The following is a 21420-nucleotide window of genomic DNA, read 5'->3' as shown; positions in this document are numbered from 1 at the left end:
GAGATTTTAGGGTGACTTGCGGGGCGGGCAAAGAAGTGCGGGAAATTTTTTCAAGATGGCGACCATACGAGGAGTGATGGTCGATCTGAGCGGAACACTTCATGTTGAAAACACAGTTATACCTGGATCTGTTGAAGCATTGAAGAGGTATTCAATAAATTAGGTATCTTCAGACTTTTAGGAAGCTTTTAAGTACGATTTATACGGTGGAAATGTACAACATATAAGTCGTCCTTGTGGAAACAGTCGAAAACAGTTGAAATCTATTTGATTTGAAATAGTCTGTACCTTTTGAAGGTTACGAGATATTGGTTTGGCAGTGAGGTTTGTAACAAACACCACAAAGGAATCAAAAGGCACATTGCTCAACCGCCTTAGGTTGTTAGGCTTCCACATCAATGAGGACGAGGTGTTTACATCATTGACAGCAGCTAGACGTCTGGTTGAGGCCAATGACTACCGGCCTTTTTATCTTCTTGAGGAAGATGCCTTAAGGGATTTTGAAGGAATTTCATGGGACAATCCAAATGCAGTTGTGATCGGACTTTCTCCCACTAATTTTTGTTATCGGAAATTAAATGACGCTTTTAGGTAAGTTGAGTTGGTAACCCAGTTTTACCAAGGGGTACCAAGTGCTGATATCAGGTAATTTGGTTAACCCACTGCACCTAGCGATGCCCAGATTCTAAAAACCTTTTGGTAAAATAGAGATTCCTGCTAGTAAATGGTTGCTAATTCTTCAGGTTGCTTCTAAATGGTTGTCCCTTAATTGCCATCCATAAAGCAAGGTACTTCAAGCGTGAAGATGGCCTGGCTTTAGGTCCAGGGCCATTTGCCGCCGCCTTGGAATATGCTGCGGGCGTGACAGCGAAAGCTGTTGGGAAACCTGAACCCAGTTTCTTCCAGACAGCTTTGGCCGACATGGGATTACCACCTGAGAACACTGTCATTATTGGAGATGTATGTAATGGTTCATGAGTTATAACATGACTTTCTACCACAGATTTACATGTGAGTTTGAGAGCAATGCCAGTTAATTCATGGATTAATGAAACTCTGACAAGTTGCAATGCACGCAGATGTGCCCTATTTTGGTATTTTGCTCTGTCTAATGCCAGATAATTTTACTCATCACTGAAAGAATCCTGCCATGTCACTAACGAGTTAACAACGATGATTTTACTTTTGCTGGAAGAAGTAAAGCCAATTCAACGTACAATATGGACTGGTCATTTTCTCTTCCACCCTAGGACGCGAAGGATGACATCGCTGGGGCACAGAAAATTGGAATAAAAGGATTGCTTGTCCGTACTGGTAGGTAACCGAATATTAATAGACCATTTCCCTATTAAACTAGACTTAAAACTAAGAAAATTCATCAGTACAGCTGAAAAGATCATCCTAAATTTAGTAAAAGTGGAAAGTTTGGTCGCGCAGTAAGAATGAAAAATTTATTTTTATACAAAATTTGCTGACTTTACACGGCTATATTTTTGCAACATATCGCAAGCAAACTTCCCGATTTGGCTTGCTCTTTTCAGCTGATCATTTCAAAACCGAACAGACGGATCAGTTGATGTTCATCATTTAGTTGTTCATCATCATCCTTGTCCGGTTTTTGAAATGTACTCGCCTCGTGGCAAAACTCTGCTCGCATGCAACAAGAGCCGTTGTTTTTGTTTCAGGAAAATATCGAACTGGTGACAAAGATCGCTTCGGTCCACCTGCGTTGCATACGGCAAAAAATTTTCCCGAAGCGGTCGACTTCATACAGAGGATGTGTAATATTAATTTAAACTGATATAATTTATACATAACCTGATAACGGACTGACGTCATTGGGTCGCGAGGCAGATTGCGTCTTTGGCAAATTACCCTGCAGACGGACTAAAATATTCCCATATGACTTGAAAAATATACGCTATTTTATATATAATGCTTTTAGAAAGGACTCTTCATAATTTTGCCATATTTTTCTTTATTCTAAGATATGCTAAAGTGTATTTGTTATGTAAACAAGCCTTGTCATGTTGAGTAATGAGTCTTTCAATAACAAAGTATTTTTTCGACACATGAATTTTGTTTGCTTGAATTAAAGAAGAAATCAAAAAAGCCCCCAGCTCTTGACAGGCCGTGTTCGTGGAAAGAAAACAAGGCGAGTTCTTTGATTTTAAAGATTACACGTTGAATGAAGAAAATTATGGCTTAGTTTGCATATCAACCAAACTCCATATCTTCAGCATGCGAAAAGATATGAAAAAAAACACTGTTGTAATGTTCAACGTTTTCCGAAGGCGCCGTCGATTGCATAATTTTCGCGTTTTGATGAACACTCGCTGATTAAGCATGGTTTAAAGTTCTTCATTTTTCGATGCCTTTAAACGTGGTGGTAAAAAATTATCAACCTCGTCGTTCATTTGAGATCATATTTCGTGGAATGTACAAATCAACCACGGACCATTTCCAACCACGCAGGGCTTTTAGCAGCTGTCCTGTAGCAAAGTTCCGCGTAATCATTTTGCACTTTTGACGAAAATGGATATTATTTACCGTCTGCTGTCTTAATTTATTGAAAACTGACTTTATATCAACAAAGGGTTTTGTTTATATTAAAAAGCTCTTCTATACTATAAATCTATAACTCTTCCTGTTTGCATAATCAAGAAGCCAAAGGTTTTCGCTAACATCCAAAACTCATTTTAACTTTGTATTGCAATTTCCACACTGTTCATTCCAAATATCCAGACTTGACATTGAAACGAAGCCCTTTTCTGTCAAATCTTTTTTGCCCTTTGATTTTTTACGGATTTCGTAAACAGATTCTAGAGATGACAGGTAATTTTGGATATTAATTAAAATTTAAGACCTTGTTTGATCTTAATTTCGATAAGCTCTACGAGTGTAGTTTCTAATTGAACGTTGTCTCGCCCGTAAATATTTCTCCTGTCAGAGGCACGTATAAAGTTGGCTATAATGAACTCTAAGCAAACAGATGTGTGTTGAAGATATGACTTGCGGATCATAAGATGTCGACCCGCATTGGAAGACGGAAGTATTTCACTAAGTTGATGAATCTTTTCGTGGTCTAGGCTGCTGGACAGAAATCTTCAATTTTTTTTCGCTTCGAACTGATTTCATCTCATCTTAAGGGTAAGCCTCAGTTATTATCTTGTTTTATACCCTTTCTATATACTCAAAATATGTCACGTTTCGTCAAGTTCTATGACTCTAAGCAGTGTTCTATGCCGTGTTAATTACTGTAACTGCTGGGGTTTTTTTACCGAGTGGTTTTGGCGTTTCTCAAGAGCAAAGCGTGCCCCGTGATTATCAAGGTTAAACAGTGACTTAGAGCATTAACAGCCGTATTTGGCTGCGGTGGCGAATACGAGATTTTTTATGTTTCACATGTTGACCTATATAATATCTCCCGTCTTTTATAACTAATATCAGTTCAAAAAAGGAAAGTCGTGCCTGTAAGGCTGTAAAGATCCGTATAGCAATGTTGAACTTAATATGTGAATTAAATTATTGGGGAAAATGAATGTACACATGTGCAAATTTGTTTCACCGTGGGGACAAATAACAAACGTTTCCTTGTTTTCACTTTTTTAAATTCTTAGAAACTAAACCTTGCCTCACACTACACTCAATTTATTGGTACAGCACGGCTAAAATTGATACCCGTACCAATTTTATACGTGCTCGGCTTTTGTATTGAAACCCTGAGCATGGATAAAATTGATTACGGTTGCCAATCTTGGCCATGCCGTGCAGTGGCAATCAATTGAATGTAGTGTATGTGTAAACGGGGCCTAATCCTTTCTTCAGTAGAAGGTTTTCAACATCGTCAGTTAAAAGGCTCTGCCTATATATATACTTCAATACTTCATAAATACATATTGTGGATGAAATATTAAAGCACACTGTCTATGTATATCGACTGAGAGTTAAGTTTTACGTGCAAGCTTCCTATACTGAATTTATGAAATTAGTAGATCACAGTTGACGCTGCGCGCGTGTTTATGAAATTAGCACGTGAAAAGTATGACAAATATGTCGGCATATAATCGCAAGGCGTAATTTTAGTGCGCTTCTGAAGCGCTCGTCAATCGGCGGATGTATAAATTACACTCGGAACAAATATCTTTACACTCACGACTGACATACATGTGCAATAAATACACCGTGTTTTTCTAGAAAACGGTCAAAGTTTGTTTTACATTTTCATTAACGACCGCCATTCGCCGGGTGGCCGATTTCTTAGCCAGCGAGCACCGCTGAACTCTTTCTAAAACTGGAGTATTCAGCTACAGACTCCAGACTTTCAGTTGTGTTGCGAATTTCACGTTCGTCTAGACTACCTCTTGGAAAAGCCTTGGTTCAAAAGATAGCTAAGGAGACTTAGTTAAGACTGGATTGTCTGGATAGCACGTGCGTTCAAGGATTAAAAGATTTGTAAATCCTCCTAATCCGAGATTAACGTGTTTGCTGATGATACCAGGAAGGACATGAACTCAAAACACAGCTTTCAAAAATTGATGTAAGATTCGTCAAAAGGCTTGTGAGGCATCTAGCAGCCTTGTGCAGCATTGAAAAGCCTTATTAGTTCATTACCACTGACAAGTTTAAGATGAAAACCAGGCTTTTGATAATAAATTACTTTGTTGGAATTGTTTTACCATTACCAAGGGTATAGCAGCTTATCTGAACTGCCAAACGTAGACGTATAGGTCGTCCCATAAAGTATATTTATATTAACGCAAATCTGCTGTCCAGTGTTAGTGTTAGTGTGTACATATGGAGATCAGCAATATCAATCGTCTTGCGCACTTCCTCGATACAGAACACAACCGCGCAGAGGACTGACACAAAAATTCTATGCATGCCACATCCCGATAGCCGATATCACTCCAGTACCCATATTGAGCTCAACGGCTTACAGATTGTGGCCAAAATTCACCTGGTGAAAAATGAAAATTTCCTCTGCGGGGGTCGAAAGTTTGCTCGAGACGAAATTAAAACGACAATTACGAAAGTTATGAATATTTTAAGCCGTTAATTTCTAAAAAGTTATTCCACGTGTTTGCCACCGAAAGATGCTGTATCTGTGTGTGAAGAAGCCACAATCAGTCGTTTGATTTGTGGTCTTCCCGCTATATCTGTTTGTCTGAAAGCTGTCAGCCGTTAATGAGCAAAATATCAAATGAGTATAGTCGGGAAAAGTTTTTTTTTATTTCGGCATTTTTATCATGTTATTGTGTCACGTTGTTCCGTCGCATGCACAGCGTGTTGACTTGAAAACTGATAAAAAAAAAGTCGAAAACGTGCGCTGAAAATTATACTACTCTAAATGCATGCAGGTATATTATAAGACAGTCAAAGCGTATTGATATAATACTGCTTCTTTTTTCTTTCTAACACTCTAGTTTTTCATCACTAAGCCTAAGGTTATATATATCTAGGATTTAGCTACTTCATGCAATACAATCGTTCTTACAAATTGAAAGGGCGTGCGTCGCTTAATACAAAAGGCAAAATTGTTCACGTCTTTTAAAACACTCGTAAACACGACCGCAATAATTGCCAAACCCCCACCAACCCCGCTGTATTTTCATCCTATAAATTGGATTCCCGCATAGATGTAATGTATTCCTGCAATCTCTATTGCCCTTAGCTATTACCACGCTCACGAAAACAAACCCCAAACCATCCCGTTTTCGAAGTGCTCTCGAGCTTCACTTCGCTCTCTCTTCAATCATTACGAATCACTGCGCAAGTACGATTGATATTTCTGCCTCATCTCCGTGAATTTCGAAGCAACTGGAAAACATCTTGCCCGAGTCGAACTGTGTTGATTTTGCAATTACATATTAATAAAAGATAATTTTCCCGCGCAGATGTCTCATACAAAGTGTAGATTAATTGCTTTTTGAAACCTTATTTACGTAATTGTGATAATGAAGATTGTGTTTGTAAGATACGGATTATTATTTTGTCTTGCATTATATAGGAGTATACGTGCACAAGCCGATATATAATGTGTTAATTGTTTGGTTTGAGAACAGCGTTACACTTCACTTCGAAATCTCTGAAGAACAGTTCAGTTCGATGAAAACACTATACCGTAAAAAGGAAGGTCAGTTCCTAATTTTCTTTTTGTTCGGGGGTTTTGTGTTATTGTATTGCACCGTTTATCCTTGAGCTTCACTTTATTAAACTGATATTTTTCAACCGTCAAAAAGACAGTCCTGCCAAAAGAAGTGCGTCAAATGATGATTCCAGACGCTATACCTCTTGAATCCGGCATTCGTTTGCCTTAGGGAATACGTCATGTTTTCGCAAACGAGTTGCAGTGCCAATGTGTGTGAGACGTTGTATAGTTTACTGATTATTCTATTCTTTTGTGCACAAACAGGCACATATCGCATATATATATAGCAATATATCTTATCGTCAATGCTTCAGTCATGCATTTCCTTTTTCCAACGCAAACCAGGCACAAGTGCAAAGACCGAAAGATAACGAAGCAAATCATTTCCTGATGCGATTATATACATAGAGGAAATTCTCTTGTTTAAACTATGCAATTCAACGTATCAGGCTATATATATCGTAAAGAACAGCCAAGAATGTTATCGAAAAGAAACCTCTCAAATTAATCGCACCGCTTAAAAATTGCAATTAGCTTATGTTAAAGTAATCGTGCATGTGTGGACAATGCGCTGTTTATAGACAATATTCGTAAGGCAAATGTCTCTGAAATTGCATGACAAGTTTGCGTTGCGTACAAGCTATGGGGTAGCGTATATTTGTCTTTCTCAAAGCGATATATTCCTTGTTCCAAAGTGATTAACTTTTTGACAAGTCAAATGATCGACACAGATATGTTTCGTTGTGTGGTTCGTTTCGTTGATTTTCGGAGCAAACATGTAATGTATTATTCACGCCCAGTTCATCATGAAACCACAACAATAACACTACAATAATCGCAAGTGAAATGTCGTTGACACATTTCTCTAAGCATGTAGTGTCCTGCATACTCTGCACCCACGTTATCGATAACCGCAATCTTTGTGTTCTCCCATTTCGCTGTCTGCACGCAATTATACGTCCGCCCTGCTTTTCCCTTCCCACGTAGAGCTAAACCCCGCACTCTTCATATATATGAATCTAGACTTGAACATCTGCTCAAATCGCCTATCAAGGCCCTAGTGTGTAACAACCTAAACTATACATAATTTCCAGCACGTTCTTATTTCATTTGCATCACTCTTAGAGTTCCAACTATATGCCATTTATAAAAAATGGAAAATATATACTTAAGTATTCAAAATATCTCAGAAATGCTGAATACTAGTACTGTAGTAGGTCCTCTGCAAAAAATGATCACTTTTTCTTTGGAAAACAAGAGCCATGCAATATATGCAAAGGCCTGTTTACCCTAATTTCTTTAAAAAGCACAATTTATATATTAGAACCGGTTTTTACTGTTTCGACTATCGGTCTTTCCAAATGCGACCAACCGCTGTTTCGCAAAACAGCAAGAGAAGCTAGCAATAATGAAATTTCAATAGGCTTGTAAAATTCTTTAGGAGAATTAACCAGTGTGTTGTGCTTGCTACAAAAGACTCCCATGGCGTGTTGACCAAAAAAATATTCCGGAATTGTAAACGGTTTGGTCTTCATCTCTCGGGTAAAATTTTTGATGTGATAACCTTTCAACCGACAGCGGCTTGTTTTGGCAAATTATCGTGAGAGGCTACACTTGTGTGTCAGTATTTTACGCGTATATTAGGGGCGGTCCAACGATAAGAGTGATCTCAACTCATCGTATTTTTTTACACACGCGTAGCTACCTACACGCACGTTATAAAGTGTGATCTGTACGAATGGTGCGTTCAAATTAGTCGAATGAAGGGATCTTGGAATGATTTAGTGTGCCTTTGCCAAGGCTTTTTATCATGTAAGCTTTAAAGATTTCCCCCTCTGTCGTGTGGGCTATACCTTCGTGTAGAAACGCGAAAGTTAAGATCCTCCTTATATTGTCAGTTAAAGCAATATATAAATAGGCTTTATCTGGGGAAATGTTAATGGGATTAACAAGAGACACTTTACTGGCAAATACTTTTCTTACTCATCAACCATGCATGCAGATCACCTCCATTATCCATCACATCACATCTAACCTCACAATGGAACTTTGCATGTTTATATACGGTATTCTTGGATGTGTAACTGATCCATTAAGCTCTGCGCCAACGTGGTCGAAGAATATACTCTGGAATAAACTAGAAAGCCTTCCGGCAACTCTTCAACTCTTCGAAATAGAAAGTCGCAAGTTTCCGTAAGTCAGTTCTGACGCATCTTCATGCGTGCATGCAAAGTACATCTTCTGTATAAGGATCACTCTAACCTTTTCTCGTGCAAAAACACTACGCAAATTCCTTGCAACTTGCAATGCAATTATAATTTTTGAGAGATGCATGATAATTTGTGAAGAGTGTTCGAAATGCTAAGAAAACGTTAGCAGATCGTAAGAAATGTTCGTATTTGGCAACTTTAGATACCTCAGAAGTAGAGTTGCATTGGAAGGAAAGTTACAACGAAAGTTGCATTGTGTGTTACTCTAAACAGTGCCTTAAATGTTATAGAATTCATGCATGCATTTCTCCGGGCCAGTAATTGAATATACTGCATCACCCAATATCATGAACAATGTGTTTTTTTAGTTTGGGATTCCACGATGTATGGAATTTCACTGCGTATATATATAGACATGCAAGCTGTTAAGGTGTGCCGTGTCTGTAATTTTGTTAGTGAACTCAAGAATTTTTTTGAGTGAAGCAGATCGTTCACTCCATCATTTCCAGCAAACTCGGCTTCAAAACGTGCCGACCCTTTCCGCGTTCGAAGCAAAGAACTTAATGGTGTTTTGATTGATTCAGTTACTAAAATTATTGATATATTTTCGGCTGCATCCTTGCAGTTATCGATTTCTCCCTAAGTGTGACTACCTTAAAAGTACTTTGAGATGGAGGAATACGTGATAAAGCAAACCAAACACTTGAGTTAACTTGTTACTTGAGTGAATAGACAAAGGTTGTCGGCTATAAGCACATCTATCCAAAACACGACCGCACACAGTTTGAGATTGTCCAAAACGCCGTTCATTCTATATAGTATTTGTGAAGATTTCATTTGTTAAGTCGATATATTAAACAACGTGGGAAGTTCAGATTCAAAGATAAAAGTTACGCGAAGTTATGACAGGGAACTTGCATGGACGGCGCGTTAAATTGCAAACTAATATTCGATCACGACAGTGCCTAATGGTTCTTTCAAATCAAATTAGTCGTCAACGTCCGAAAACGTTGAGACCTTTATAAATCATTTATCTAGCTGTCACCAAGCAGAGCGGTGATCTGAAGACGCGCAACAATAGCGGGCTGTGCCGACTTTTTAGGCAACGAACCTGTTTATCTGTCGCGGCAATCTGTTGTGCACCTCTTGCCTTCGAGGACGTTTCAATATTCTGTGGCGAACGGGCAAATCGAAGACTAAGTGTCCGTGATTCATATTGGCCAAATATATGGGGATAATTGTAACGGGTAATCACAGCTTATTATCGCTAGCAGGAATGCGCGAGGGGCCTTTGAAAATAGGGAATGCAATTAGCACACAGCGCTTCGCCTTAATTGTGTGGGAAAAGGCTTGGATTATGATGATACTGTGGACACGAGAGGTGGCCATGTCAGGCCTTCACGGGAGTTCTTTAGTGCTAATTAAAACTCAGTTGAGTGCTGTGCTAAGGAGGCATTGTGTCGTTCGTTAACGGTATTTAACTATTTATGATTACGTTTTGTTGCAGTTCTTCGCGTTAAAGATAATGGGAAAACGTGGAAATTAGATGTGCTTTTAACAAGGTGAGAATTAACAACACATTCGCTTTAAATTCTTGTATTGTTACCTTGAAAACAATACCTATAATATATTGGTAACACCTGCAAATATTCGTAAACATGAAGTCCACTTTAGTACATGTTATTGTCCTTAAACCTCGTTGGTTTAGAAGCAGTTGTTAAACTGCCACTTCGGCTGAGACCTTTCGAAAGAAACCCAAAACGTCACATCTCATGGAAGTACATACACAGGAACTCCTGTCTCCCGGGCCTGTAGCACTAACGAAGTGTCATCACCGTGTAATAGGTTTTTAAAGATAATGCGTTTTTAAAAGACGTTCCGGCCAGCGCGTCAACTCATAAACGCGTATAATCGAGAAAAAATCTGGTGAGACGATTACAATCGAGAAATCCGGTTAGTTTCGCGTATTTTTGTCACTCTAGTGTCAATACATGCTACGTGATTGTGCTCTATGTTGAAGCAAGCATAGCTTGTAGATCTCAATGTGATCACAATTAACGATTTGGAGACAAATTGGAAACAAATGTTATAGATAGATAGAAAGTCGTGACGTGCATGCATTAAACTTCTGCTGAATTTCTCGCGAGTCGATGCATGCCCTACTCGGACAAGTGTAGACAATTCACGATGCATGAAATCCAAGATTAATTCTGATAAACTGTGCGAAGACAATGTCCAAAAAGAACAGCTGTTCCTTTGTTTAGTTTGTCATTCATGCGTGTCTTTCTATTCGCTTCTCGCTGGTATCGATAACAACTATCGTCCGCTTGCCGCCATAAATGCTTAAGGGTTCTGTAAATTATTAGGCAGGTCCTCTTTATCGATCCATTTGATCTTGGGTGAAATCACACACATTCACACGATAACCTAAACTCAATTCTCTGCTTTTTCCACACAATGCTTTTGAAGGAGTCTAACCTCAGTTGATACCTCTGTTTGGGACGAATTTAACGGGTATTCTATAGCTCGTACATCGAAATTGGTTTCCCTCCTGTGGCATCACTTTTCTAGAACGGTCCTCGATAACTGGTCTGCTATTATAGAAAACTCGTCTAGTATCTTGGAATAGATAAAGTAGCTATCATAGCATGCGCTGAATGATAGGTTTATATTTAAGATGTCAGGGAAAACACGTTTCGGACGTTCAGTGTGGTTGATTAAATAGCCATGGATATAAAGGTATCATTATGCCCTGCAGCCTTATACGATAGGGGCGTTTGTGTACAACAAAAATATCAATAAACATATTACGAACCCGAGTGAACATATTTGAAATAGTTTCATAGTGTTGTACACAAACAGGAAGTTTTAAGCTCGTGTTGATAATTACCTGCAACACAACACTCTATCACGACATGACTCTAGAGCAATTAGAAAATGATATCCAGTTGAATAAAAAGGCATTTTTGGCGAGCTTTACTGTATGTCGATGGCTTGTCTAGACAGGACTCTCAAGGGCTTGAACAACAACGGCTATTGATAGGAATAACAATTATTTGCCAGCTTTATAAAAGGGGTCGTGGGTTCGCTCCTTCTTATGTGCAATATATTTCCTTGAGAGAGTTGTTTATCATTTCATCAACGCCATCGTCTCTCTCTGTAACAGCTTAGCATGGTTGTGGTTCTTGCTGGAGAAATGAACAGTTATACACGTCAATTTTGAGTAAGGTATATGTGTACTTCTGAAAGAGAATTGAAGTTTTTTAATTTTTTGTTAGTTAGCTGATTTTCGGAGCAGGGCGTAGAAGGGCGGCTTAATTGTATTTGACATCATGATGGATGCGATGTCACGACGGTGATCTGTTTCCTTGTGAAGTGTTTTCTAATGTTTCAATAACACTACAGGTTCTATATCATAACACAGACAGATCCAAACTCATCAGTTCAAAATTCTCGAATCTCATTCCTATATGTAACGGAATGGTCGATGTTTCTGACCAATATATTACGTCAAAGGTGAAACTAACCAAATTAACACTAAAAGATTTAGAAATTAGTTTTTAATTATTTTCTTCGGCGGTCCAATCAGACCAATTAACCTACCAGTTCTATGATGAAATTTTAGACTGCATGGTTTCTATCCCAGAGGGGAACCGTCTTTATGTACTAACTTTAGGCGTGTATATATAGGATTTGTTTTACCCTTCTTTCATAGTAGCTTGTGATGTCAAACTGAAAACGACCTTATAAAAGAATACAGCATTCATTCGCTACAAGCATTTTATCAAAAGACGAAAATTGCATCACATTTCGAAGGAAGAATTTCGAGTGAATAAACTGGCCTTCAGCCCTCCTTAACAAAAACAAGGGGTAGAGAGTTGTTTTCGCAATAACTTTAACCATAAATAAAGTCGTGTTTTTCGCACTTTGCATATATAGCTGGTCACGTCTGAAAGTTTACGACCAACCTTATCTTTCCCACCATCTTCTGCCTCTGTTTATCGACCTCACAAAGCTTCTGACACCCCGGATATTTTCGACAGAAGCAAACGCAATTTGAATACAAAGTAATACCTTTTATAGTAAAAGTGAACCAGCAACCACTAAGCTGATACTAAATGATTAATTTCGCTTTCCTACAAAACGTGGGGTTCGTCATATTCAAAACAATGACACAAGAATCTCGTTATAAGGTTCTAGATTCGTGATTTCTGTATAAAAATTTCTCGAATGAGTCCTATTGGATTAATGCGGTTTATCCGATACTAAACTGAAATGAACTTTTGTTCTGCATATCTCACCTGGGTCTCCATAAATCCACGACAGTGTGTTCGTTTTGTAGTGCATGATTTTCCAGTTATATGTAGATATGCGTAAATCCTTTATGTATCACACGATGTGATCTGACTTTAGCCTTTTTAATGAATCGATAAGAGTCATAAGACTGAGAAACGGCCGGGGCATGTTAAAATGTCATGCTTACGATTCTAAAGATAGTGGTTTGACGTGAATGCTCCCGTAGTGTTATTTATGACTCGATTAAGAGTAAATATTTACTAATTTATTTAATTTGTTATGGTTTTTAAGAGGTAAACTTTGCGAGAAGCACGACAGAACTGATTGATAGCTGGTGAATCGAGAACATCTCGGAACGTAAGGTAAGCATTTTGGTTCTATTCATAAGTTGTTGTCTGCGGTATTTTACAATTTAAGATTCGTCTGTAGAAACTATGGTTGAATACACTAACTGTTTGTGAGAACCGTCAGTCAAACTGCCTAGGTTTTTGCCAAAAACAGAACACGAAACATTCGAAGGGCATACGAAAGACTCTTAGACTTAGTAAATTGTTCCAATTCACTTTGCAATGTTTAGCTTCAGCCAACATTCATGTTCGCATCAGTTTCTCATGACGAAACCCGGCCTAATATCTTGTGAGTTCTTGGCTTTCCTCGACAGATCAGTTCACATGCAGTAATCTTTTCATCATCTGATAATGTACCCTTTCTCTGTTTCTAATGCTACCATTCTTTCATACCACCTTTTTGCGTCTTCTCATGTCGTGAAAATTTCAACAGAAGCGATTTGCGGAAGCGATGGAAAAAACTGAATTTTCTCATCAATCTTCGCTCTTAGTCCAGTTCCGCAAACTGGATAACGCCTTCAGCAAACATGCATATTTAGGAATTAAATCTTACAAGTGCCATTAGCAAACCCCTTTATAGTTATTCGCGAGCGCAACTTAGCGGCTTTTTTCGCTCAACTTTGCAGGGTTAAATGTGAACTAAATAGATTTAAAGCCAGATAGTATAAAATCAATTGCCTTCGGTACCGCGAAAGATTGATGTGGTTTCGGACCACTCTGTTTGAAACGGAATGCGTGGCGGGGATGCAGCAATATCTAAGTTGTTCAACGGGGATTATACCATTAACGAGTGTATAAGTGCTCGCGAGATTTTTTCATCAAAGCAAAGATATTTCCGCTGCTGTTTTTCAACCGCTAACGAGGAAGCACAGCTGTAGTTTGCAACCCCGCGCCTGGTGGGGAGATAAACTTTATCTAATATCGCAATCTCGTACCATTCATGAACCAATAGACTAGCGGTCTCAATGAAATCTCTCAGTTGGGTAATTTTAAAAAGAATGCTTAACGATGTTGTTTGTCAACAAGAAGAACTTCAAGGAAGAACGATTTCATCCTCTGACGATAAATCATCCGTTTTTATCCGTCGTATGCTTAGCATTGTACGAATTCTGCGTAAAGCAGTCAAATGAAGTCGCGTTAAGGCCTAGTATTTTGAAGCGTTTTATTTTGTTTACGATATCTCGTGCGTTTCTCTCAAATTCGCACGCTGTGAGCCCGCTGTTTCTTTCAACGTCCAACCAAGATGAAACTGGATAATCCTATTTCGAAAGGTAGATTTCACCAGAAGCCATTGTTGGCGGACGGACGTGCGTGCATTTATGGCTTAACTCTTAAGAGAATCTTAGAAGTGAAGGAACTATGATATACCAATAGGATTATGAAAGGTGCTTGAAAAGCCATTAAACGTTCTTGCCGTACACTGAGTCACAGTTCTTGGAACACACAGTTATTTTGGCAACGGCGGAACTTCAACGTTCTGCCCGCTGGGAGTTGAAGCACGAGCACTTCGAAGGAATTGGTCACGACATATCGTCTTCACAGCTATTGTAAGTGTTTGCCAAGTTTATACGAAACGTTTGTCAGTTCCATCCGGCTTTCTGCTTTTGTAATGTGCAGTACTCCGCGAATTCGTCGCCGAAAAACTATGCGGGCCTTGTGGGGTGGTTCGGAGCGCGTGGCGGCCTCTTTTTTAAAGCACAACTGTCATTAAAATGTGCTACTGGAACTGTCTGAGTTAAACAACAAACTCGGCTTCTTGTCGATTTTCTCTTGTGCCTATATATGCGGTTACTAACCCGCGTGTGATAACTGGTTGCGCGCAAGTATACAACTCATCAGCCTAATTCGTTTATACACTCAGAATCTTGTGAAAATATACCCTTAAATTGCGTCAGTACTGAATGATGCGATATAGAGATATAGATCCGTGCGTCTTGATGAAAATTGTTTTCAAAGAATAATTAGGTACATACTGTGAAAGCGCGTGCAGCGATTCAGTCTTGTACGTTCCTTGCCTTTTCTGCGTCTGCAAACGATGTATGCTTCAATTGAAGATGGACGTTTTCAACAATGAATTTCTGTATATATCTCGTTCCAAACCATTAATTACTATCATATGTTAACAGCGCGCGCGTGCGGCCTGATGATTTGTCCCGCTATGTATGCTAATCTCTAGTGTTCATTGTCTGTAAGAATAATAAATTTCTCAAAAAATGAATGAATGTGAGGACATAAAATTTGCATAGCGGGCGATATCACCATAGGCCGACAGTGCAAGTCATATACAGTCATATAGTTATACTTTATTTAACCGTGCTGACTTCATACATAACCAAAGGAAATCCCGGCCGTCCCAAAGGGAAGGATTCTTTTCATCTCACACCAGGAGCGAAAAAGTAAGAAGCATGCTATAATCTATTTACCAATAAGTGCGCCTCATAAGCCTGGCCTGAAGTTAGAATTGAAATGCATCAGCCTTCTTGCAGGCTAGCATGCCGATGATAGTTCATGTCATATAGGACCGCCCGAAGGCTCGGAGTAAAGGTTTTGTGAAGATCTAAAGGTTAATTAGCGACCAACACAGTCCTATCACTTCAATGAAATTTCATTTATTTAACCTGCACTTGACCCTCTTGAAGAGGATTTGAATAAAAATTTGAAAAAGCCAGTTCAAAGTGCCCTGCATATGAAAAAGTATTTGTAATTCAATAAACTTATTCTCAAAAATTACAGTGCGGTATTTCCGTAACCGTTAACAAAGCTCTTGTTCACATTCCATGAATTCGTGTGGAATTAATTCATGAAATTCATCTTCTTTGTTGTTTCAATTGGCAATGAAGATTTTCGACAAGCAAGAATGGACTTCTGGAAACTATAGTTTCTGTTCGATATACCAACAAACACTCATCAGTTCACTGATAACAAAGAATGCGCCGTACGCATGCTAAATATGTTTTTGGATGCTGAGATGTCAAAGAAGGTCTGGAACTGCACGAAGAACTATATTGAGTCAATCAGTAGTTAGGTCCATTTTATAAAAGCGGGAAAGCGATGAGATTGAGCATTTTATAGTAGTAATCTTTCATGTCCGGCATTTTCTGTTTGAATTCTTTGTTCTTTGTGACCTAAAGATACGACTTTATCTTCTCTATTCGTTTATATGTGACGTCATGAATGATATCATTTGGGCGCCATTTTGGTTCAATTTATTTCAGCTTTTCACGGAAAAAACCTTTTTCTGCAGTTTACTTCGTGGCTTCCCACCAATCCTATCGTAACACCGGGTGGACGCCATTAAGATGAAAACAAGTAAAAATGAAATATGCGACTTTGGGCACACGTTTGTGAACCGATATGCCATAAACAAAAATGAATCTATAGTCATTCTGTCATCAAAAAACGAGTGCTGACGCCACGTTTTTGTTTATTAGCGGCCGTTGGCATGAATCATCAATTCTTATCAGCCAATTTCCCCCCCCTCCTCCCCACTCTATCCCGCAAACTAACTAGAAACAGTCGTTACCATTTTGCCACAATAGAAACTCACACTTTGCCGAAATTGCATTCATGGTATCATAATCTGGTCGATTTGACAGTTGCGACAACTTCGCAAGAATTTACTAATTACTTTCATTAATGAGTTTTGCAGTTCCCTAAAGGCTTAATTCATACTCTGACCTTTGTGCCATTTGCCCTTTAATAGTGAGAAATTAGACTTTAATAAAATACACCATCTTATATGTGCTCGTTAAACATCTTCCTTGCATACTTTCACGTTCCTCGTGGCTAAAATCTTCCCCCCAGAAACAGGCAGAATTTCTCTGTATTAAAACGAACCAATTCGTCCGCAACACTTACGTATTACGGGTTATATGCGTGCTGCACCGCAGCAGAATTCATTTGTAACAAACGTTTTCTCAATCAGTGACTTCTATTGAGTTATTTGTATGAGTTGCCCGTGGCGAGTGAGAAGGAAACGAGCTTGTTTATCTAAATAAATTATCCGACGCAAACGGCTGGGACCGCGTGCAGGACTTTGGGTATAAAAAATCGATGAAGCCGCGGGTAGATGATGCGCAAGAATTCAAGGCCTGTGACTCAGCAATATCTATTTTTTTTTCTACAGGGATATTGTTCATCTGTGGTCCACATACTGTGCACGCTCATTGGCAGATATAGAGCGCTTTCTTTGGAGGAAATCGTGTTTTGCTGAGGATCATATCCGGAAAACAGGTCTGTCACAGTTTTGCTATATGCTAAGTTACGAATTCTGCACACATAAGGGACAGTATATTTCTGGTTGCCCCCTAGTAATCAGAACATACAGTTCTGCTTGATAGCTTAGTTATCATGGAAATCAATTGTGCCACGTCCATGTCATGTAACGATCATACCTTATGCCATGGAATCGGTGTCCAAGCGCGAAGTGAACATAGATTAATCCGTATTTCCACTCGAGGAAAGCCAGCGCAGTTATAGCTGAACTCAAACGTTTAAGAATATTCTCGCAAGCGACCTAATTGTATTCAGACTGCTATGGTATATGCGCAGGCGTGACCGAATGACCTCACAGAGGTGTAAAAAATACTGTCGCGTCCTCTCAACTGGTTTGAAAGCAAGCCGGATAGGTGGAACAAAGCATATTGAAGGCGGAATTTTGAATTCATCAAATTCTTGACGAGTCGATTGTTCAAATCATATATACTATAATATGCTATGAAGTACACGTACACGTATCTGTTTGTATGTGAATTCAGGCTTTCAAATTCAGGAATTCAAAAATTACTCTTGAGTCTTCACTGGGATAATCAGTTGGCATGTAAGACGTGAGTGGAACTCCATTATTTCATACAGATAAGCATTTTGTTTTCATTTTCTCGCGTGTACGCCAAAGTACTGAGCTGTATGTAAAGAAACCGAATTTTTTGAGGAAAATTCTCTCAATTGTCAATTCAAACAAGCAACGTCAGTCGCAATGCTCTCAAACTCGAGTATTCATAGAACTCAGAGTAGTATTCACTATTCAGAGTAAGCAAACGGCAGATGTGCTTGTTCGCCCAGCTGCTTTTGAACCGTTTTCCTTGGATATAAACATACGTGAGTCAACTTCAACGGCCTTTTGATTATTTTTGCAGTTGCTGGTCACCAGTTTTGGCGTTTAGCCTGACATGACAGACCACAAGAGAGAGATGACACCCTTGCACATTTGGCTACACGTCCAGTCGGCCTTCCTCGGCGTCATATTCATCTTAACTCTACTTCTGAACAGCCTTCTTATTTTCGTCCTGCACAAAATGAAATCGAGGCGCTCGAATCGAGACTGTGCTAGTTACAACATTGAACGTTCCTATATGTACCTGGTCTACCACCTTGCAATCTCAGACATGCTCGGCGTTATCCTAAACATCCCCTTCGACATATTTCAAAATGCTGGCGTAGCGTATTTCTTCACGACAGCCGGTTGTAAAATCCTGCCCCCGTTTCAGCTCGCCTCGACGACTGCCCAGGCGGGAACCTACGTTGCCTTGAGCTACCATCGTTTCAGGGCGATTGTACACCCTATACGCGCAACGTTAACGGTGTACAAGTCGTTTATTATGATCGCAATCATCTGGGCCACAAGCATCTGCCTTTCCATGCCGTACGTGATCGTTCATCATTTCAACGAGACCGACGGTTGCATTGAAAAATGGAAACCAGCTGCTGGAACTATTTACACGTTCACAATATTTGTCGTACAGTACGCTGGACCGGTGATGTTGATGGCCGCGTTCTACGTCACCATCGCGAGAACATTGCACGAGTGAGTATTTTTATATTATCCTGATTAAATTTACCACAATTTTCTAAACCAAAACATCTCCTAAATTCCTTGCAAATTTCTGGACCGTATTTCTCAGCTGTTTGGATGATGAAAACCAGGAAGTAATCTTTGGAATATGTTAGCCCTTCAAAGGGGATGTTTACCTCATCCCGCTTAGTCGATATAAAGCGAAACGTGAGATGACTTTGAAGTATTGAAATGAGTATATAAGATGAGCCTGGCAGTGGTGTAGTCATCCTAACAATAGCATGTACTTGTTTTGTTTCATAAAGACTTATTTCAATACCTCAAAATCATCTTACGATTCGTGGAATCTCTAGTAACCGAGCTCATGTAAAAAGCTCCAATGAAAGTTATATGAATTTCCTATGTCATGTATTTTCCTACGATGTTGTTTCCAGTCGTGCATTTTGAGGAAATGCACATTCATCTGGTACAATCATGCATTTATGTTTTTTTGTCCATTCCCGTTTAGCCATCGCGTCGCGAAAGAACTGGTTCACGTCCCGACCCAGGAAGACGTTCGCGCGCACAGGCATATCGTCAAGATGCTCGTCACCATAGTAACCGTCTATAGCGTGTGCATGCTGCCGCATCATCTATACTGGATTGTGATAGGATTCCAGCAAAATGTCGACGAGACCGTCAATAAGGCTGTCTCGAGCATTTCATATCTTTTCACGTACTCAAACAGCATCGCGAATCCCATCGTTTTCTTTTTCTACAACAAAGAAAGTCGCTATCATCTGAGACGGGTTTTCAAGAAATTATTTTGCCCGCGAACTTTAGACGTGCCGTTCGAGATCAAGAAATGGTCTGCAACGTGGTCGGTCGGGTCGAAAAGCGAATCCGAGCGCACGCGCGAGAGAAGATCTTCAAAAGACCATTTGAAAGTTGACAAGCTGTTCCCCACAAAGCCCGGGGATTCGGACCTAGGGGTGTCGTTACCCTGGGAGGCCCAAGTCATGACATCTTATTGTAGCTCGGAAAGTTACAGGGATTACCCCTCGTCGCCCCCACTGGTCGGCTCTATACCTGAATACCCTACTTCCTATGGTGATCCAGTTGAGTACACAAATGATAATACGAATTCCTTTATGTTCGCTGGCGAACCCCAAGGTACTCAAATTTTCACGGGGGAAAGCTTGGTGGATAATGATGACACGGGGGGTAAGGACGATGATGTTCATGTAGAAATCGCCGAGTGCGGTAGATCTGGTTGTGATGAGGAGTGTGTTACCAAGGAAAATGTTGGAGTGACCTCAAAAAATAACCAGGGGGAGGTATCTGAAGAAAACGATGAGGGGAGATGCGATGAAGCTCCCGGTTTGGGAGAAGAGGACACGGAAACCATGCCGGAAGCCTACGAGGATGACACGGCACGTGTTCAGCACATGATCGAGCGCATGATCCAGGATATAACACAGGAACTAAGTGAAAACGAGAGCATGAACATTTCGTATCTTAGTGAAAGTTTATCGAATAGCGACTGGGAGGCAATTGTGAGCCGGGGCGAAGGTTTGAACGGCAGCAACCTTGCTGGGACATCTGCGCAGGACCTCCTTAAGATTATGACGGGGTATCAGGAGAGTGAGAAGGATGTCAATGGATTTAGGGAACGTTTGGAACATATGCCAGAAACAAGAATGTAACCATTGTTGGGAAGGTGGGGTATCCGCGAATGGAAAAACAAACAACACCCTTCTCTTCCATCCCGGAGTCTATCATGCCGTCCTTCGCGCGGAATGGTTCGACGTTCAAAACGAGACAGTCCACCCTGGTTCACCAAGTTTCGCCGTTTTGAGCTTTGCTCTCTCTCTCTCATTGGGCGTTCCAGAACATCTCCCTAAGTCCAAGAAACTCCCTATTCAGTGCAAGGGCTGTTCACATGAGACCGGTTACAAGAGATTCAACGAATCGTGGGATGATTTTAAGGTATTGAAAAAAGTCTTCATGAAGGCAAATATCATGTAAACAGCCCTCATTGCCAAGATAGCAGCGAGCCTCCTAATAGGCTGGTTTTAGAAAAACCTGCATATCGTGAGTGATATCGTACGTCCAACGAAGGTTTTCAATGTAAATAGAACGATGTTGTATGAAAAAACGGAAATAAGATAAATAAACTTTAATCAACCATGTATCGTGATGAAAATTTGCATCTTTCTTCAAACGGACCCGCGTGATCATGAAGTGATCATGTGAAATTTTCTGCGATTTTTATATTGAAGAATAGACTTACGCCTTGAGGCTTATGGAATAAATTATATTTCATTGCTATCAGGTACCTGTTCAAACATATTCAAGTGCTGAAGTGCGCTAACTTGATTAGGTTATTAGCAATAGGATATTAGGTTTATTTGGCGGCTGTAAAATTACAGAGTATTGTGTTTCGTAGTATAGAATTCTTTTGACAAAGGTTTTCCGGTGTTGCTTAGTTCCCTGAACAAGCGGTCTTTGAGTAATCCTTGAACAGAAGTAGTTACAATAGAAAGCGATTAGCCGAGCTGTTTTAATAATTAAAGATCGTTTGATATGTTTGATGTCAGTTTAATCGATAAATGCCCATGGTTCTCTCTCCCAGTACAATACATC

At 39.7% G+C, this 21420-nt stretch overlaps 2 protein-coding genes across 7 annotated transcripts; both read left to right on the top strand.

The window, feature by feature from the left end:
* Positions 1-55: 55 nt before the first annotated feature.
* On the top strand, positions 56-2154 carry LOC114517885 (haloacid dehalogenase-like hydrolase domain-containing protein 2). The gene is made up of 5 exons (XM_028537729.1): positions 56-147; positions 298-591; positions 744-960; positions 1251-1314; positions 1686-2154. Exons 1-5 carry the CDS (start codon positions 56-58, stop codon positions 1799-1801), a joined length of 783 nt encoding a protein of 260 aa, XP_028393530.1. The 3' UTR covers positions 1802-2154.
* A 3886-nt stretch (positions 2155-6040) lies between these two features.
* Positions 6041-21382, top strand: LOC114517884 (neuropeptide FF receptor 1-like). Of its 6 annotated transcripts, none has more exons than XM_028537722.1 (6): positions 6041-6136; positions 9869-9923; positions 12949-13019; positions 17131-17237; positions 18140-18807; positions 19304-21382. In XM_028537722.1, exons 5-6 carry the CDS (start codon positions 18173-18175, stop codon positions 20478-20480), a joined length of 1812 nt encoding a protein of 603 aa, XP_028393523.1. In that variant the 5' UTR covers positions 6041-6136; positions 9869-9923; positions 12949-13019; positions 17131-17237; positions 18140-18172; the 3' UTR covers positions 20481-21382. The 6 variants fall into 6 exon arrangements, with proteins under 6 accessions (XP_028393523.1, XP_028393524.1, XP_028393526.1 ...); XM_028537723.1 differs by lacking the exon at positions 6041-6136 and adding an exon at positions 9435-9608; XM_028537725.1 differs by lacking the exons at positions 6041-6136; positions 9869-9923 and adding an exon at positions 10056-10314.
* Positions 21383-21420: the final 38 nt, after the last annotated feature.

Source organism: Dendronephthya gigantea, unplaced genomic scaffold (genome assembly GCF_004324835.1).
Source record: "Dendronephthya gigantea isolate DGI-Jeju-01 unplaced genomic scaffold, DenGig_1.0 000009F, whole genome shotgun sequence".
Classification (NCBI taxonomy): Eukaryota; Metazoa; Cnidaria; class Anthozoa; order Malacalcyonacea; family Nephtheidae; genus Dendronephthya; species Dendronephthya gigantea.
The sequence above is the reverse complement of the archived record's forward strand: the minus strand, read 5'-3'. Positions and strand labels throughout refer to the sequence as shown.